This window comes from Accipiter gentilis, chromosome 4 (genome assembly GCF_929443795.1).
Source record: "Accipiter gentilis chromosome 4, bAccGen1.1, whole genome shotgun sequence".
Lineage (NCBI taxonomy): Eukaryota > Metazoa > Chordata > Aves > Accipitriformes > Accipitridae > Astur > Astur gentilis.
The window spans coordinates 13,927,379-13,943,131 of NC_064883.1; the positions used below are offsets into that span (position 1 = coordinate 13,927,379).

The window sequence follows — 15,753 nt, forward strand, 5'->3', positions numbered from 1 at the left end:
CTGTGATTACAAGAGTAACACAGTCCTGAGTTGTTTTTAACAACTTTTGTTGATTCTAAAATATTCCTACTTCCCCATGTATTCTTCATTATGGCTTTGGAGTGGGTTTTTTGTCAGAAACTTCTCTCACCTCAGTTGAAGTTGATTGCTTTCATAACTGTTTTCACCTGTATTTTTCTTCTGTTGGACAGTTAGAACTGTACTTCAAACTCCCCTGGTTTCCACCTCCCACATAGATCTCTTGTATCTTCAGTGCCTTCCTCACCCTCTCTCACAACAGTATTTTAACACAGGAAGTGCTTGCATAGCTCATCTCTGCACTACTACTCCATTTATAAACTTCTCTCGTATTTTCTTCAAACCTCTTTGCCCCCTGCCAGTCCTTCCCTCACACTCCTTGAAGAAACCTAGGTAAGACCTACTATTTCCTATGGAATTCCTTCTATGATAACTATTGCCAATTCTTAAAAGAAACAATAGAGTAAAACTTTATGCTGCTTCTGAAACAGATCCTGTAGGAAAAACAGTGACAGCAGATAAAAGGATGCCAACTTTCTGACGTGTGCGTGGGAATGAGTGGATCTGTCTTTGGAGTCTGGAACAGTTTTGAGCATATGCAAGACTCAGGCTGGTGAGCATGTGCCGGACTCCGTAGGTAAAGTGGTCTCCTGAATTTAGGTCCTACTAGATTTCAGCAGCTGCTGTGCAAGGATTTTTATGACGAACATTTTGAGGCATCCAAGTAATTTCTATATAGTCTTTTAACAATATGTATCTACACGTAAAAGTAGATATGTTAATATAAAGACTCATACTGATGATTTTCCTTTTGCTATTTCTTACACCATTCTGTGCCTCATACTAATTCCATCACTATTCATGACAGCATGAAATCCTCAAAAATCTAGGCATTTTATTTTATGTTTCTTGGTGATATCGTAATATCTGTATTCTTTTATGCATTATAAAACTTCAGGGTCAGATTCAAACTAGCGTATCAAAAACTTGAACAGTCCGGGAGTTTTACTTCTTTTGTATCCAAAGGAGAAAGAGTTCACAAGGCTTAGGAAAAACACATGTTCTTCAATAGGGATGTTGATCTAGAGATCAAACGAGTAGATGAAGAGAACTAAGAACTTACTGTCTCTGCAAGAAAAGGAGTTGTGAATAGGTAAATAAAAGACCATCATTAACATTTTACTAAACGTAAACAGGAGTAGCAAACACCAAAAAGATTGGCTATGTAAGATTGAACACTAACAGTCTGTTTTCCCTACTCCCTTTCATACCGTTACTGCGCAACACCAACAAGGTGGTGGCCTTGGGCACCAAGAAAGAAAAAGGAAACTTGGATTAAGAACAGAACAATTGGGGGAAATTATTAAATTAACATTAAGCTTCCTCATTATTCCATTCCTGACTTCACTGAAATTGAATAGCTGTGGTTCCTCCCTGTGGCATGCATACCTTCAACCACAGGGATCATGAAAGAGAATAATAGTCTTTAATTGTAAAAACATGATTTATATATTTGGCATTTTCAAAGAATTCATTCCGTTCCTTCTCTTGTCTCCCTTTGATGATACACAGTTTCATTACTAGAAGGAACGTGTTATCATTAGAATAAAGCATCCTGCATTTCAAGCACATTCATCCACAAAGGGCTTGAATTCTTGGAGCTCTTGTCATGTTTGTATACTCCACGAGCTGGAAGGAGTTTACAACCAGGAGACACAAAACAAAAAAACCAGATGTGTTGGCTATGCTCAGATTATGCTAAATGCCAAAGTACCTTTACAGTCATGCACAGAACTGCCAGCCTGACAAAAAGAAATGAGCTGCTTATTATATAATGGGAGTTAAATCAGCACCGTATCATTCAACCATGCAAAGGCTTCCACCGATTTTGCAAGCCTTTTTACACCGGTAACATTCTGAAGTAGAACAAATCAGGTGCCCCCTGATTACACCCTGAATGTGCACAATGACAGAAACATGCCATTTATTCAGAGGAGAAAGGTAAAAAAGGAAAGATGGAGTTCATTAGAAAATTAAAATCCATTAACATTTCACTATTTTATAAATTGCCAGCTTCCTGAGCAACAACGACAGTCAGATGCTGCACCGACACCCCAGCTGAAGATCTGCCACTTCACTATTTTTGCTGCTCTTTACTGAACTGTCATTAAAAGCTTGCTCCTAGTTAAACACATGCAAGCACAAAGATCCCAGTGAACTTCCCTAGGAGAGAACATGCCTCACTGTGTTTTTGAATGACAACTCTGCTTTAGGATTCAAGTTTTTCCAGTGAGCAGAAATGTTTGTGAAGCAGCCATAAAGAATGGTTTGCTAAAAACGTGTCAGTTTGCTGAAGCTTCCTGTTATGTCTGTGAAAAGCACCTAGAAGGCTAATTGATGAGCAGACATCACTTTTATGTAACAAAACTAGAGGGGTCCATTTTGGAGGAGCTGTGTGCATATGTAACATGTTCACACTGAACACGGAGCTTAACGTTGCCAGCCCCTAAAAATAGCACCTGGATATCCTTGTTCTCAGTAACCACAACCCCATCTTCTCCGTTGTTCAGTACATCGATCTGGCACCCCTCTCCCTCCTCCAGAAGAGACAGGAGCGGTGGTACCCTGAGGTACCTCGTTTTAATAGAAGTGGGGGAGATAAAGAGGATGTTTGCATCTGCTGCAAGCACACATTTTAAACAATATCCCTGCCCCTCAGCAGGCAGTTATCATGTTGTTTTGGCAGCAGGAAGGAATCTGTGGTTTTTCTTGAATGTTGCTCTTCTTTATTTAAACTACCAGAAATAAAGCAAAAATGACAGAATGCTCTGTCTATAAATAATCATTCCGGTGTACAGTTATATTAGGAGGTAACTCAGATGGCATGATAACGCCTAACAGGCTAATCTTAGACCTGTAATGCCATAAGATGAAAATAACTAGGCTAAGAATAACTGACCCAGAGGAGTCAGCCTGTTAAAGAGATCCACAGAACTGGGCATTTTAGATTTTCATGTGTTTAACAATAATATCTGCCAATTAGTTTCTCTACAATATTTTGCATTGTACCCACCATACAAAAAATGCACCCATGACAGTAGTTGGGAAAGGTTAAAATGCAATGACACCTGAAACCTCTCCCATCATCATAGTCCCCATCATACCAAAACCTGAAATTCATGTGTATATACACGTTTGCAGGCTATCTATCTATTCTGCTTTCTCACAGCTTTTGCTTTCCTTGCAAAGAGTGTGCAGAAGAAAGGGGCTGGGCAGTCGGTACAGACAGAGGTCTGATTAAAGCTCTGGTAGTTGGAAGAGTTACAAGTGTTGCTAATATCCAACGCAAATCTTAATGAACTAAATTGATTCTATACATAGTTTTACAGGAGGAAAGACTATGGCTGAAACTGTGTGCATGTGAGTGCAGTGCAAACCAATAGGTGTTCTAAAGCTTAACAGCTAAAATAATAAACAGCTGAAGTAAAAAGTTCTTTTCCAATAAAGTGATTTAGCTCAACAGAGTAAAGAGAAGGGAGCTAGTGTCCTAGTGCCAGTACTGGTGAGCCTCTGTATTAAATGCAGTGTTTAATGGTATCAGGAAAGATGCTCAAAGAGGTTTTGAAATTATGTTCTGCATTCTTTTTTATTTACTTTCCTGCTTTGGCAGCTTGCTATTCTTGTCAATCTTGTAGTTTGAAATTCTTATTCCAGGCTTTTCCCACAACCTATACGTGTATCTTCTAATACAAAGTAAGTCTGTCAGGTAAGCACACGGCTCCAGAAGCTGGGACTTAAATAAAAAGAAAGAAAGAAAAAGCAGTGTTACAGCATTAGAGGGCACATGAAGTTGGCAACATTGGTCTGTACTCAATGTCTTCTCAATAACGCAAAACAAAAAAACCAGCTTCATTCCATTTTGCCACGTTTTTGTTCGACTGAATTCATAACCAATGTCTTGTCCAGCATACATTACTAGGCAGAGCCTCTACTCAAAACCAGTGAGATTTTAACCATGAAAGACTTGCAGGTCTGTGTTGCTTGTCTCTCCTCGCTGTACTGTTAAGGCTAAGACCTTACTCTTCCATAATAATTAATTCAAAAACTTCAGCTAGTACTATGAAGCACCAGATTTTTTTCTACCTAACCTTTACAATAGGCATTGAAAAAGCCTCTCTGGCTGTTATGCAAAACTTCCCTGAACTGAATTTTCACACTCAACTTTTTCATTACTCTGAAGAGAATCACAAAGTAAAAGCTTGGCATATTCATTCTTGCTCTCTCTGAAGAGTTATTGCCTGAGATACCACATAGGCAACATTACGTATCTGTAAGAAGTTTATGTTACCCAATTCAGATATGCAAATATGACAAGTTTTTCATGAATATCAGAGCAAACCTGGAATCTCTCTGCAGGAATGGTTGAGCAGGTGAAAGTTTTGTTTGGCCAGAAAAAAATGGGAGAGCAAATACCAAAGAATTTTCCCTGAAGGCAATATAAATGCACGTGTACAAACTTGTATACATGGTCATGCGGCCACATGATAGATACAATGTATGAGATAAATTTTGTACATCAGGGTTTACAGAAGATAGCCTATGAGGACCTGTCAACCCATGTAAATGATGCGTGTAGCATTGATTCCGTCATTTATATTCAAGTGACACAGCTGGAATTTCTGGTCTGGTGCAGAGAATAAAATGCTGCGACTACGTTCACTTACTACATATGTGAAACTGCAGGTGTTTTGCAAGCCTGTAGATAGATGAAGTCAATCAAATTAATCATTCTAAATCACTATATTCCCTTTAGAGTAGTTTTGCTCTATAGATTCCTGACCCTGACAGGTATCATTTTCTGTATTTCACAGAATGGTTAGCTGACCTAAGCAGGATTGCGTAACTTGCTCAGGTCACCTGTCAACTCAGTGAGGAGCCAAGGCTTTAAGCTCAAGATCTCCTTGAACTCTTGATTTTTCAACAGAACAGCTTTGGGCAGGAAGCAGAGGATGCCTTCTCCAATAAAAGCCAAGATGGAATTTAGGCAGGCCAGTGCAAGCTGTACATCAAAATATGGCCACTGAAGCAAACGTAGCAAACTTACCCTTTGGAAAAACAGCTCAGTATATTAAACCACCATAAGTTAATGACCTCGGCAGTACTTCTTAAAGCTCCACATCTGCAGACACCACAGCTAGGTAGGTTCTTTCTTCTCCTTCACACAAGTGACATCTATTTGAGTAATGTAGCCCTGCATTAGTTATTTATTGACTACATTTTAATGAGCATTCTTGCCATGAACTGTGCTGCACCAAATGCTTTCTTTCAAGGATTTACAGATTATTACTTGTATTGTGGTAAGATAGTAAGGCCAGCTGAATGCTAGGGTCTGCTGTGGAATTGCACAGACATGGAAGTTGAGACTTCTGGGGTAAAATAAAAGCAACAGCATAGTTAAATAGTAATTCCAGCTAAACAAGAGGCTTTAGACTCCAGATCTACTCTTTAAATCATGAAACTAAAATAATTATGTTATCAAATAAGAATACACCAGCATTGTTTTCTTAAAAAAAGATGCACAGCACTTACTGCTGCATTTTAGAGCAACAGTACCATATGGGAGAATCTAGTTCAGTCTTCTCAAGATAGCTGAAACTGCTCTCTGCAGTAAGGTGTAGGTGTCTGCAAATTACACAGCTTCTTGAGTCAGTGCCGATCTAGATCGCTCCATTCATAATTAGACATTTGATTGGTACCTATCCAGATCATCTCATTCATAGTATGATTTACGAGCAGGGATGGAGACAGACAGGCAAAGCAGTAATTGAGGGAATACCAGAAGAACTGCTTCACATGACAGAAGTATTTCCTATGCCTGCTATTGTCAGAAATTCCTCAGATCGTTTGCTTTGCAAATACATATCCATTGGCCATTGAATCTGTCCTCTTTGGGGATGGCTCCAGCCCAGTTTAAAATCAGACTTGCGTAATACATGCCCTTTGCATCTGGAAACTAGCAAATCTAGTTGTGCTTTGAGTATTTAAGTTGTGCTTGCTTCAAAGAATTCAAGAATATCAAAAGTACAGAGTGTGAATGTTCAGGGATCTGTGCTTAAATATGTGCAACTTTTTTACCCGAGCAAAAGACACATACATGTAAGTGAAGATAACTTTAAAGTAAGGACACTGCGATAAACAAAATTTAAATCATTGATTCTAGTTACTCCAAACACTAGAGCACATCATCATACCCTGGCTATTTCTTTCTCCCCTATATGCAGCACAGAGGGAGACAATACCTGAAAAGTTACCATGCCTGATCCTGCAAGACCCTGAATTTGAGGATACTGAAAGTAATTGACCACAGTACCAGGCTTTGTGGTTTCATGTGACATGAATTAAACTGCAGACTATGTATAATGTCAACTACCTGCAGTCTAGCTGTGTATTTTAAAGGCCAACAGAAACACTGAGGAATATTTTTTTGTTCTACAGAATATATATTTAAACATCTTTTACCTGGATAATGTTCTTGAAAAAGTTGGGGGTTTTGGTGGGGTTTTTTTGTGTGTGTGTTTTTTTTGGTTTTTTGTGGTTTGGTTTTTTTTAAGTCTAAAACCCCCCTCTATTCTACTTGGTGCTACACGGGAAATTGTGCATGTTATATGGGCCTAATGTAGTATCAGATAAGAACCCGCTGTTACATGATATTCTTGTCTCCAGTGAAGAAAAGAAGAGCTATAAACTTACAGAAAATTACCTCCTTTTCTTGTGTTTCAAATGAGAAAATTGCTATTACTCAGGCAACGTTAGTTGGCAGTTACACGGTAGCATAGTGAGCTAAAAAAAACAGATTTTCACTTGTGTATAGCTAACTTCAACTTGACATATTATTAAAAAAAAACCAACTAGAGGGAGGGGAAGCAGTCAGTCTTATCTCTGTCACCAATACAAAAGCACTGGACACCTGCTGAGCTGCTCAGAAAAACCAGAGAAAAGCAGTAATTCTTAAGCAAGAGGTCAACACTGTAGATGGCTTTGCAGAACTATAACACTTTCAGAGAAACTTCTGCTTTTACCCACTGTCTTTGCTAAAGCTTCATTGTTCCTATTTGTAAACAAGCCTTTCACCTGATTTCTGTCCTTGACATAGGAACTGCAATTGGTGATCAACATCTCTTCTAAGAAGTTAGGGGAATAATAAATTCTTTGAGACATGCACAAATAAACAAACCAACCCAGCAGCTTTATAAAGGAATAGAAAAATTGCCCATCTTAAACATTACCAGTTGGAAGTCTCCATTCCCCTTAGATATTCTCATTATTTTAATGTGCACGTAACAGCTTTTCAATCTCTCATTCCCTCCTTCAGTCTATAATCATTATGAGGTAGCCTTGGCTTTCTATATTGAAAAACACTAATCATGAGGTTAAGACATATCTGTCTTTTCTAACAGGAAAGATATTACCATTTGACACAATCTCTCACAATTTATTTTCATATCTGAAACTAGAAGCCTGCTCTAAAATTGTATGTAGGAAACTCAGGTAAATCCTTAAGTTCTTTTTCTATAAAGCAGGAAAGGAAAGGTTTTTTTTTTAAAAAAAACCAAACAAACAAGGGCTCAACAGCTATACCAAACCAGGCAATATGTGAAGAGGTCTGTGGTCTACACACATTAATTAATCTTAAAAACTGAGAAGCACTGCCAAGTTTTGTGAAAGCAAAAGCAAAAGAAAAAGGGGGGTAAACTAAGAGTAAAGTACATGTAAACAATTCACCCTGCATTCTACATATATGTCCTCTATAAAGCCAACATTATGAAAAACAAAGTCAGAAATTTAGGATTAAAAAGGTACAAAACAGATAACATTTTGCCTCAAAAGACAAGAGTTTCAGCCCAATAAAAACAGAACTGGACTTCACAGAGTTTAAGAGAGAATGGGCAAGAGTAACCTGAAATTTTGACTTTTTTAGCCTGTCTAAATTGACACTTAATCTGAATGGCAACAATTCTTCCAACTTAATTCATCCTCAGTACATCATTTGCAGGTTTCAAACACAGCTAGCAAAGAAACTAGAAAATACAAGGGTAGCTTCAAATACATGAGGAAACATCCAGTGTTCTTTCAAAGCAGCTTTGAAATACCTTCTTTAAAAAAGACATCCAATTTACATCTCAGTGAGTCATTACATATGACTACCATTGCCATTTCACAAATATTTTTAAAGTATCAAAATAAGCCATGCATATTAAAGACATGTTAAAGTAACACTGTAACGAAAAGAGAAAGGGATTAGTATTAAACTCCCTTTATATGCAAACTGGAGAAAAGGAAACTCGCAGAAAGACCAAATCCTGTTTACAATAGACATATGACCAGAATTGCCTATGAGGGGCTCTAACTGCATCCTCCTGACAAGGTCTGCCTGAGGAAGCCTCTCTCTGTGAATAAGCCTGTACCACGAGCCCCATTTTGCAACCACGCAACAAAACAAACAAGGAATCCCGAACTAGATTTCAGTTCTGAGCATTTTGCTCTGGCTGGAAAGCAGCAGACTGAAGGAGACAAACTCCCCGCAGAAGCAGCAGCTGCTATCTGACATACTACCATAATTATTTAACAACAACTTACATAAAGCCCACAAAATTAAAGTCACTTCTTTAAAGGAAGGGTGTTTTCTTGTCGCGCTAGGCTGTATTTTCCCAGTCAGCCACTGAAGTCTGAGGTACGGAGCTGTCTCTTACCTGAGCTGATCATACTGTGCATTCTTTGCTGAGCCAAGAGCTGTTCACGTCCAGAAACCCCATCTGAGGAAAAACACGATTCACTCTCGTAAATTGTTTGCAGCATATTCCAACTGGTCTGCACTTCAGCTACACGAGAGATTCATCGCTGCATTTGCACAGGGGCGTCAGGCACGACCCTCTGCGGTCCTACCTCCTCCAGCGAGGGTTGTAAGATAATATGCTTCGGCAATTAGCAACGTTTAAGGATTTGCACGAGTATCTATCGGGAGAGGGGAAAAAAACCCAAATCCACGCTCGGCAGCCCCCGCCCGCTGGAAGGGAGCCGTGAGCGCGCAGGGGGCTGTGCGCTGCCGAGTTTGAGCAGTTGCGTTCGGGCAGCCAACGGCAGGTGGAAGAAGAAATGAAGAAATATCTCTGCGCTTCGGGCTTTCTGGCAGGGCGGGGGGGGGTGGGGGGACACACACAGCCTCTTAAAAACCATCAAACCAAATCAGCCACCTTTCCAGGGACCGGGAGGCCCCGAGGGTTTAGTCTGAATTACCCCAGCCCGGACCAGTGTTGCTGTCCCCGCGCCCCTCTCCTCTCCCTGGCCGGCTCTCCCTCGGCCGGGCGGCTGGACAAAGTTGGCGGGAGCAGCAGCGATAACTCATTTGCATTTGAATCGACACCCGCGTGGCCCAGCGGCGGCAGAAATAGAACAATGGCCGGCCTGAGCCAAAAATAGGTCAAGCATGGCCGGGTGATTGGAGCCTGCATTAATGCGTTTAAAAATACCACAGCAAACACAGCTGTCCAGTCTCCGTCTTTCAAACTGCCTGCCGTCCTCCCTCCGCCGCTCGGCCTCGAGCGCGATTAACCCCTTCCCCCTGCCCAGCCCGTTTCGGTGGGAGAAGCCGGGGAGGGAGGAAGGGAAGGCAGGGAGCGGGGCAGAAACGCTCCTCGCCCGCGCCCCGCGCCCCTCTCCCTCCTCGCCCTCCCCCAGGGAGTATTTTGTGAAAAGCGAGCAAAATGCCACGGCCTCTGTATCAGTCCTAAAATAACGCCGGGAGGTTTTGCTGGCAATGTGGTTTCTGCCTCACCCACGCGCAGCCATCCTGCTGTTCTATTTTTGCTGCCCGTTTCTCTGGCTACGCCGCAGTTGGCTTTGGCGGGGGAGCCGGGCTGCTGCCTGCTCCCTGCAGGACCTGCAGCCGCCTCGGGAGAGGCGAGGCGACTTCTGAAGCTAATCGGGCTGGGGAAGGGAGCAGAAGGTGGGGGCAGATGTTAATGAGGGACGGGGTTTTGTGCGCGCAGTTATAAGCAGCCTTTCCGTATTTAGCACGCTTGATATCACTCTTATAGTAAGTCACCAGTTGTGGCACAGCATGTTAGACACGCTTACCAACTATGCGCTATTCGGTTGACTTGCTAAAATTTGGAGAGGGGCTGAGCAGCTCACACTTATTTTTAGAAGCATTAGGCAATTTGCACGGCGCCTTTCTCAGTTTTACAAGACGATGTGGTTTCAGAAGAGCAGCGTTTGACAGCGTATCAGACAAGAGCAGCATGCTCTTCTGCGTCTTGGCAGGTTTCACGCATACTATGTGAAGTTTATTTTTCATAATGATATCTCAAAAGTTGTGTATCTTCTTTGCTGATTAATATACCTACAGGTAGATAAGTGTCATTTCACTGTTACAGATGGTACTTTACTCCTCCGGGTCCTGCTCTGCCTCGTAGCACTTGTTACACAGCCTGTCACTACCTACATACACGACAGAGCGGCCTGACCACTCACCTACCAAAATTACAAGTCCCCTTCCATGTCCCTGCTCTAGGGGAGCAACAATGGCCACGGGGACAGGAATCCTCACTGTAATCAAGAAGCCGACACAGAGGTCATCTCGGAGCTTTCTAGAAATCCACCGAATTCGCAACTATCTCCAGCATTATTTTGCTCCTGAAGGCACAAGAATCTGTCCAATACTTGAGGCTTGGTTCTGCCTTTTGGTGAAGGATTGTCTGTCTGCTCTTCAACTAACACAATAGATCGTAGCCAAAGGCAATTTTTTAATTTTTTTTTTAACGTCTCAATCGGTTTACCGAAGAAAAGATTCACACTAACAAAGTACTGTGACACTCCTGTGACGTTTGGGTACTTGATGGCACCTAGGAGGTCTGTGGCTCAAGTCTCCTCCATCACCCCAAACCTTTGCTTCCTCCGTGTGCCAAATGACCTGGTCCTGCTGAAGAGTTAGGATTTGTCCCCTGGATAGACAGAGACGGCAGCAGCTCACAACAGGGTTTTCCCTGCAGGATCCTCAAGTTAGCACCTATCGCTGCTCAACACTCCCGTCTCCTTGCCTTCTCTCTTCCCTCTCCCCATTTTTCCCCAGGAGCACTCCTCCCAGGGATGCAGCGAAGCCCCGCAGATGGCGTACACCCAGCTCTGCCAAGGGGCACGGGCAGGGGCAGCACAGCGACAGGTAGGGTGTTACCGTGCAAGACTGGGGATGAGCATCACACATACCATCGTACTAATGGCGGCTGACAAGTTGGTATGGTGAACATTTTCTCTTGAAAACAAAAATACCCAAATGTTTTGTGGGAAATACGTGGCACTTTCACGGTACAGGGCAGAAGACGATTAACACGAATGCAGGGGGGATCAGCAGTAGAAACAGAAATCTTCTCTAATGCATAAAAAGCTTTTTATAGTCAGAAGTAAATAAAAAAGTGGAATTGCTTATGCCCTTGAGCCAACCAGAACATGACCCTGTTTAGTCATTCAGCACCTCAAAATAATCAAGTCTCGTATTACAGGGAAACACTGCAGGAATAAGTTAAAAACAGGTCAGAACATGGAAAGCTGTAGCGTGTAGAATCCTGGTATTAGGTACCCATAAGTGCTTACAACTTCTTATATACGCAGCTGCATTTTTAAAGATAGTATTCACAGCTCTAATTGACTTCAAATACTTCAGTAACTAAATAGAAGCAAACTACCTTCAAGAGTAGAAAATGTACATTCAGATATTTAGCTGCAAGCGTTCTTAATTTTGGCATACATATTTTAAACTGACAGACACATAAACTATCCTATGTTAGCTAATTCACAGACCATAATAACTACAGCATTGTGCTTTATATTTTAGATGATATATGAAAATTATATCAAAATATTTTACTTATGAAGTCAGTCACCCCAAATGTAGAGCTTTTACAACCTGAATTCTTCTGACTTGCTTCGATGTATTATGGGCCTACTTTGGTACATGCTTAACTTTAAAACACGTGTGTAAATCCATCCCCTTTCAACATAATATTTAAGCACATGCTCAAATTCTATTGATCGCAATAGAATTTAAGCACATAGTTAAACACTTTGCTGAGTCAGCCCAGCCTTTAACTGAGTGATCACATGAGTTTAAATAGCTCCTTTAGAGTCCCACAGGGGAAGGATAAAGGGTTCATGCCTGAAGAAAATCTGGTTTTTATTTTTAAAGCTATGGATGTTATAAGGTGACATTTTCATACAGGAACATGAGGGGTTTTGTTCTGTTTTTTCAAACGCATTTCCTAAACTTGGAGAACTTTAATGACACTGGAGGTAACAGTAAACTGTTGAAATGATTTAGTGCTGCAGAGGTAACTCTAAATGCAATCAGGAACTTTATGGAAAACGTAAGGCATGTTAGTAGCACTAAGATCTCATTACAGGGGTTTCACAATGTGTTTCTCTTATTTTCCTTCTGAGTTGTTAAAAACAAATAAATATAAGGAAATTAAATCTGGAAACCACATTACTGCAACATTAAGACTGAGAAATTAAGCACTCAAATTAGAAAGAGCTAAGATTTCTACTGCATTATTAACACTGCAACATTATAACTAAGTAGCGTTTTTCTCTTCTTACTTTCCTTTTTAAGTGCAAACAGTATATTACTGGTTGTTTTTAGCATATCCCATCTCTCACTCATGTTATTCTGGAGCATAGCCTTCATTACTATTAATAGCTTAGTTTCAACTTTTGCAGTTTTATTACTTGTAAATGAATTCTTGAATAGATTTTTCTACCATATTGCTCAATTGTATCATACAAATATTACATACAAAATTAAATAAAGATATGTTCTCTAGCTTGTAGTTGTATGCTTAAATGAGGATACCACAGTCTTACAGTTGTCCCATTCAGCCCCTTTTTCATTTTTCAAGTGAAAACTCAGCAAGTAATAATATGCATCGATACCAAACAATGCATAAAAATGTGGGAGCTAAATTAAGGTTGCACGGGTAGTATTAAATCTGGCCTATTTCAGTACCGAAGGTTTGATTTCTAATCTTTGCAGCCTAAAGAGCTCCTAACTACTTTTTGTATATCTAATCACTGGATTAAAAAAAAGAAAAAAATTAACTATTGTATAGAACAGATGTTTCTGTAGTCACAGTTCATTAGATACCATTAGTACCACGTGAAACCCAAACATCCAGCATAAATTACTACATCTTATGCTAGAGGATTAACTAGGTTAACGAACAGCAGAAGACTATTACCACAGAGAAGCAGATGGTTTGGGAGCAGAAAGAAATCAGGGGAGATGCTCAAGTGGTCTGGTTCTGCTCCCTCCTGGAACTAAGGGACCGTATTCCAAGCCCCTGGGGGAGTTAAAATGGATTACTTAATCCACGTGCTCTGGTTGGAAAGATGTAGTGTGGGAATGTCTCTGATCAGTTTTCTGTATAGCAAGCCTTTGGCGTTGTCTGTGCAGGAATACATGTTGCTTTTTCTTTGCAGTGCCATGAAACCACATGATGGGCATTTTTCAAACGAGGAGAAAACTGAGATTCTAAACGTGTTTAAGCTGAATTCAAGCTTCAAAGGAATTTTCTGGGACAAAGAAAGGCCTATCTGTAGCTTTAGGGGATTTTGTGACAAACAATGAGAGAATAAAACTTTACAAAGTTTGGAGGATAAGGAGTGCCATGCTAGATAAATGCATGGGTGTCTACCATCTCTCATATAACAATACAGAGAGCCTCGCATCTTTCTCATGCAAATTAGCTCAGGGTTTTTGGAACTAGCTGATGACTTATCACTTCTTTCTCCTCTTAAAATATGCCTTTCTGTTCATGTAAATAAGACTGCTAGAAATTAAGCCCTAGATTCAGCACAACACCTCAACAACATATACTTGATTATGAGCATGAAGCTTAAGTTAAGCATATGCATAAGGGCTTTATAAATTCAAAGGTACTTTCCTGAATCACAAAGCTCAAATAATTTAAAAAAACACAGACAGCTGTCAAATAAATAAATAATATTTAGGTTACGAAATACATACACAATTCAGTTATTCTGCTGACAGTTATTTATCAGGTTGGAACTAAAATCTCCATATATTGCGGCAAGGCTGAGGTAAACTGCATACAAACAATACAAGCCATGTAGTCAAAAGCAACATCAGATATTGACAAATAAATGCCTCAGACCAGCAAAGCACTTTGCGCCTTTTATGCCATTAATGAGGCAAGTAGAGATATGAGCAACATGAGATTTACCGGGTCTTCCATGGTTATGCCCGGCTTTCTTAGAGAGACATTAGTGCATACGTGCACTGCGTCTGCCATGTCTAGCTCCACCAGACACACCTGGGTGGACATATATAAAAGAACCCTAGAGCACATAACATATGATAGCTTGCAATACGTTCAGCATAATTCAGGCATTTCAAGCTTGTTGCACATCTACTGAGCAGATAATCTGTAGCTCCATACAGTGTTTTGCACAGGATTTCCTGATGCCGGTAGTCTGGCAGGTCAGATCAACCGACCTGGACACTAAGAGTTCCTGGACAACAGAATACTAAGTCCCTATGGCTGGAGAACCAAGAGGAACACCATCCCTGGCTTGTAATATATGCCTGGGTTTAAGTGCTTTTTGGGATTTAAGCCAAGAAATGTAGGCCATGCTTGCTGTCTGGAGAACTGCATTGTGAAAACCAATGGCTATGCAAAGGATTTAGGATCATAGTAGAAGACAGCTAACTAAATATGAGCTCCTAGGATTACACCGGGACCAAAAAGGCTAATAAAATCCTTCGATATATAAACAAGGTTATATTGAGTAACAGTAGTGAGGTGATATGCATACACCAAAGAGAATATTCTTGGGATACTGTAACTTGTTCCAGCATAGATACCTGAAGAAGTATGCTGAAAAAATTAGGATGGATAGACATGCCACGAGCATAAAATAGGTTTGGAAAACCATTGGGAAATGGAAAATCAAAGGCCTGAAATACTAAGTTTACTGAAGATGTTCAGGGGTGGCTTGTCACTGTCTATATATACACAGGACAAGATGTCCACTGGTGTAGTGAAATGCTCTGTATTTTAAGAAACAAGGCTTTAAGAAAAGTCCATCAATTAGAAAAATTCAAGCCAGAAGTGGGCACACATTTTAAACACATTTTAACCACTGCAGCAACTTACAAATGAGCTTTACATCAATAGTGGCTGTGCCTCTGGAAAGAAAGCTCTAACACTTCTATAGGGCAAACTTAAGGCAGGTTTTATTGTAGGACTCCAAGTTAGACAGGTCAGACCCGGTGATCATGGGAGTACCTCCAAACCGATTAACAACTAGTAAGAATTATTGCTTAACTGATAGGAATAATAACAACTAAATAGAATAATTATTCCTACATCAGAAATAGTTTTCTTCTTTTAAATCATCCTCTCCTGAAAAGCAGAGGTGTGGGTTTTGCCTTTTTTTTTTTTTTTTTTTTTTTTTTTTAGTCCAAAATATGTTTATTTTCCTATGAGATTTGATAATTTTTACAAGAGCAGCACAATGGAGTACACTGCAAACATCTTGGGAAAAAAGTCTTTGTGGGGAAAAAAACCCCACAGCCAACCACAAAGTGTTCGGTTTCTTTTGCTATTCAAAGCCACCCTTTTAAGTCAAATAATTAGATCTCAAAAGTAGGGTCTTTCTAAATCC

At 40.4% G+C, this 15,753-nt stretch overlaps 1 protein-coding gene and 1 long non-coding RNA gene across 17 annotated transcripts in view; one reads left to right on the plus strand and one right to left on the minus strand.

Annotated features, from left to right (window-relative positions):
• The window catches only part of HDAC9 (histone deacetylase 9), a 491,400-nt gene that overhangs the window by 272,254 nt on the left and 203,393 nt on the right, over positions 1–15,753 (minus strand). For 3 of the 16 annotated variants that reach the window (XM_049799076.1, XM_049799077.1, XM_049799075.1), the window contains exons 1-2: positions 9,313–9,530; positions 8,769–8,831 (exon numbers count right to left, since the gene is read on the minus strand). The exons of 1 other annotated variant lie outside the window; for it this stretch is intronic. In XM_049799076.1, the coding sequence (XP_049655033.1) occupies positions 8,769–8,831; positions 9,313–9,427 (178 nt within the window). In that variant the 5' untranslated portion in view covers positions 9,428–9,530. Of the gene's footprint in view, positions 1–8,768; positions 8,832–8,961; positions 9,533–9,850; positions 9,993–15,753 lie in introns of those variants that run through there. 12 more of the 16 variants (XM_049799085.1, XM_049799078.1, XM_049799082.1 and 9 more) reach the window with 8 other exon arrangements.
• On the plus strand, positions 315–2,667 carry LOC126038033 (uncharacterized). The gene is made up of 3 exons (XR_007505863.1): positions 315–411; positions 510–655; positions 2,092–2,667. It is a non-coding gene; the product is annotated as an uncharacterized LOC126038033 (long non-coding RNA).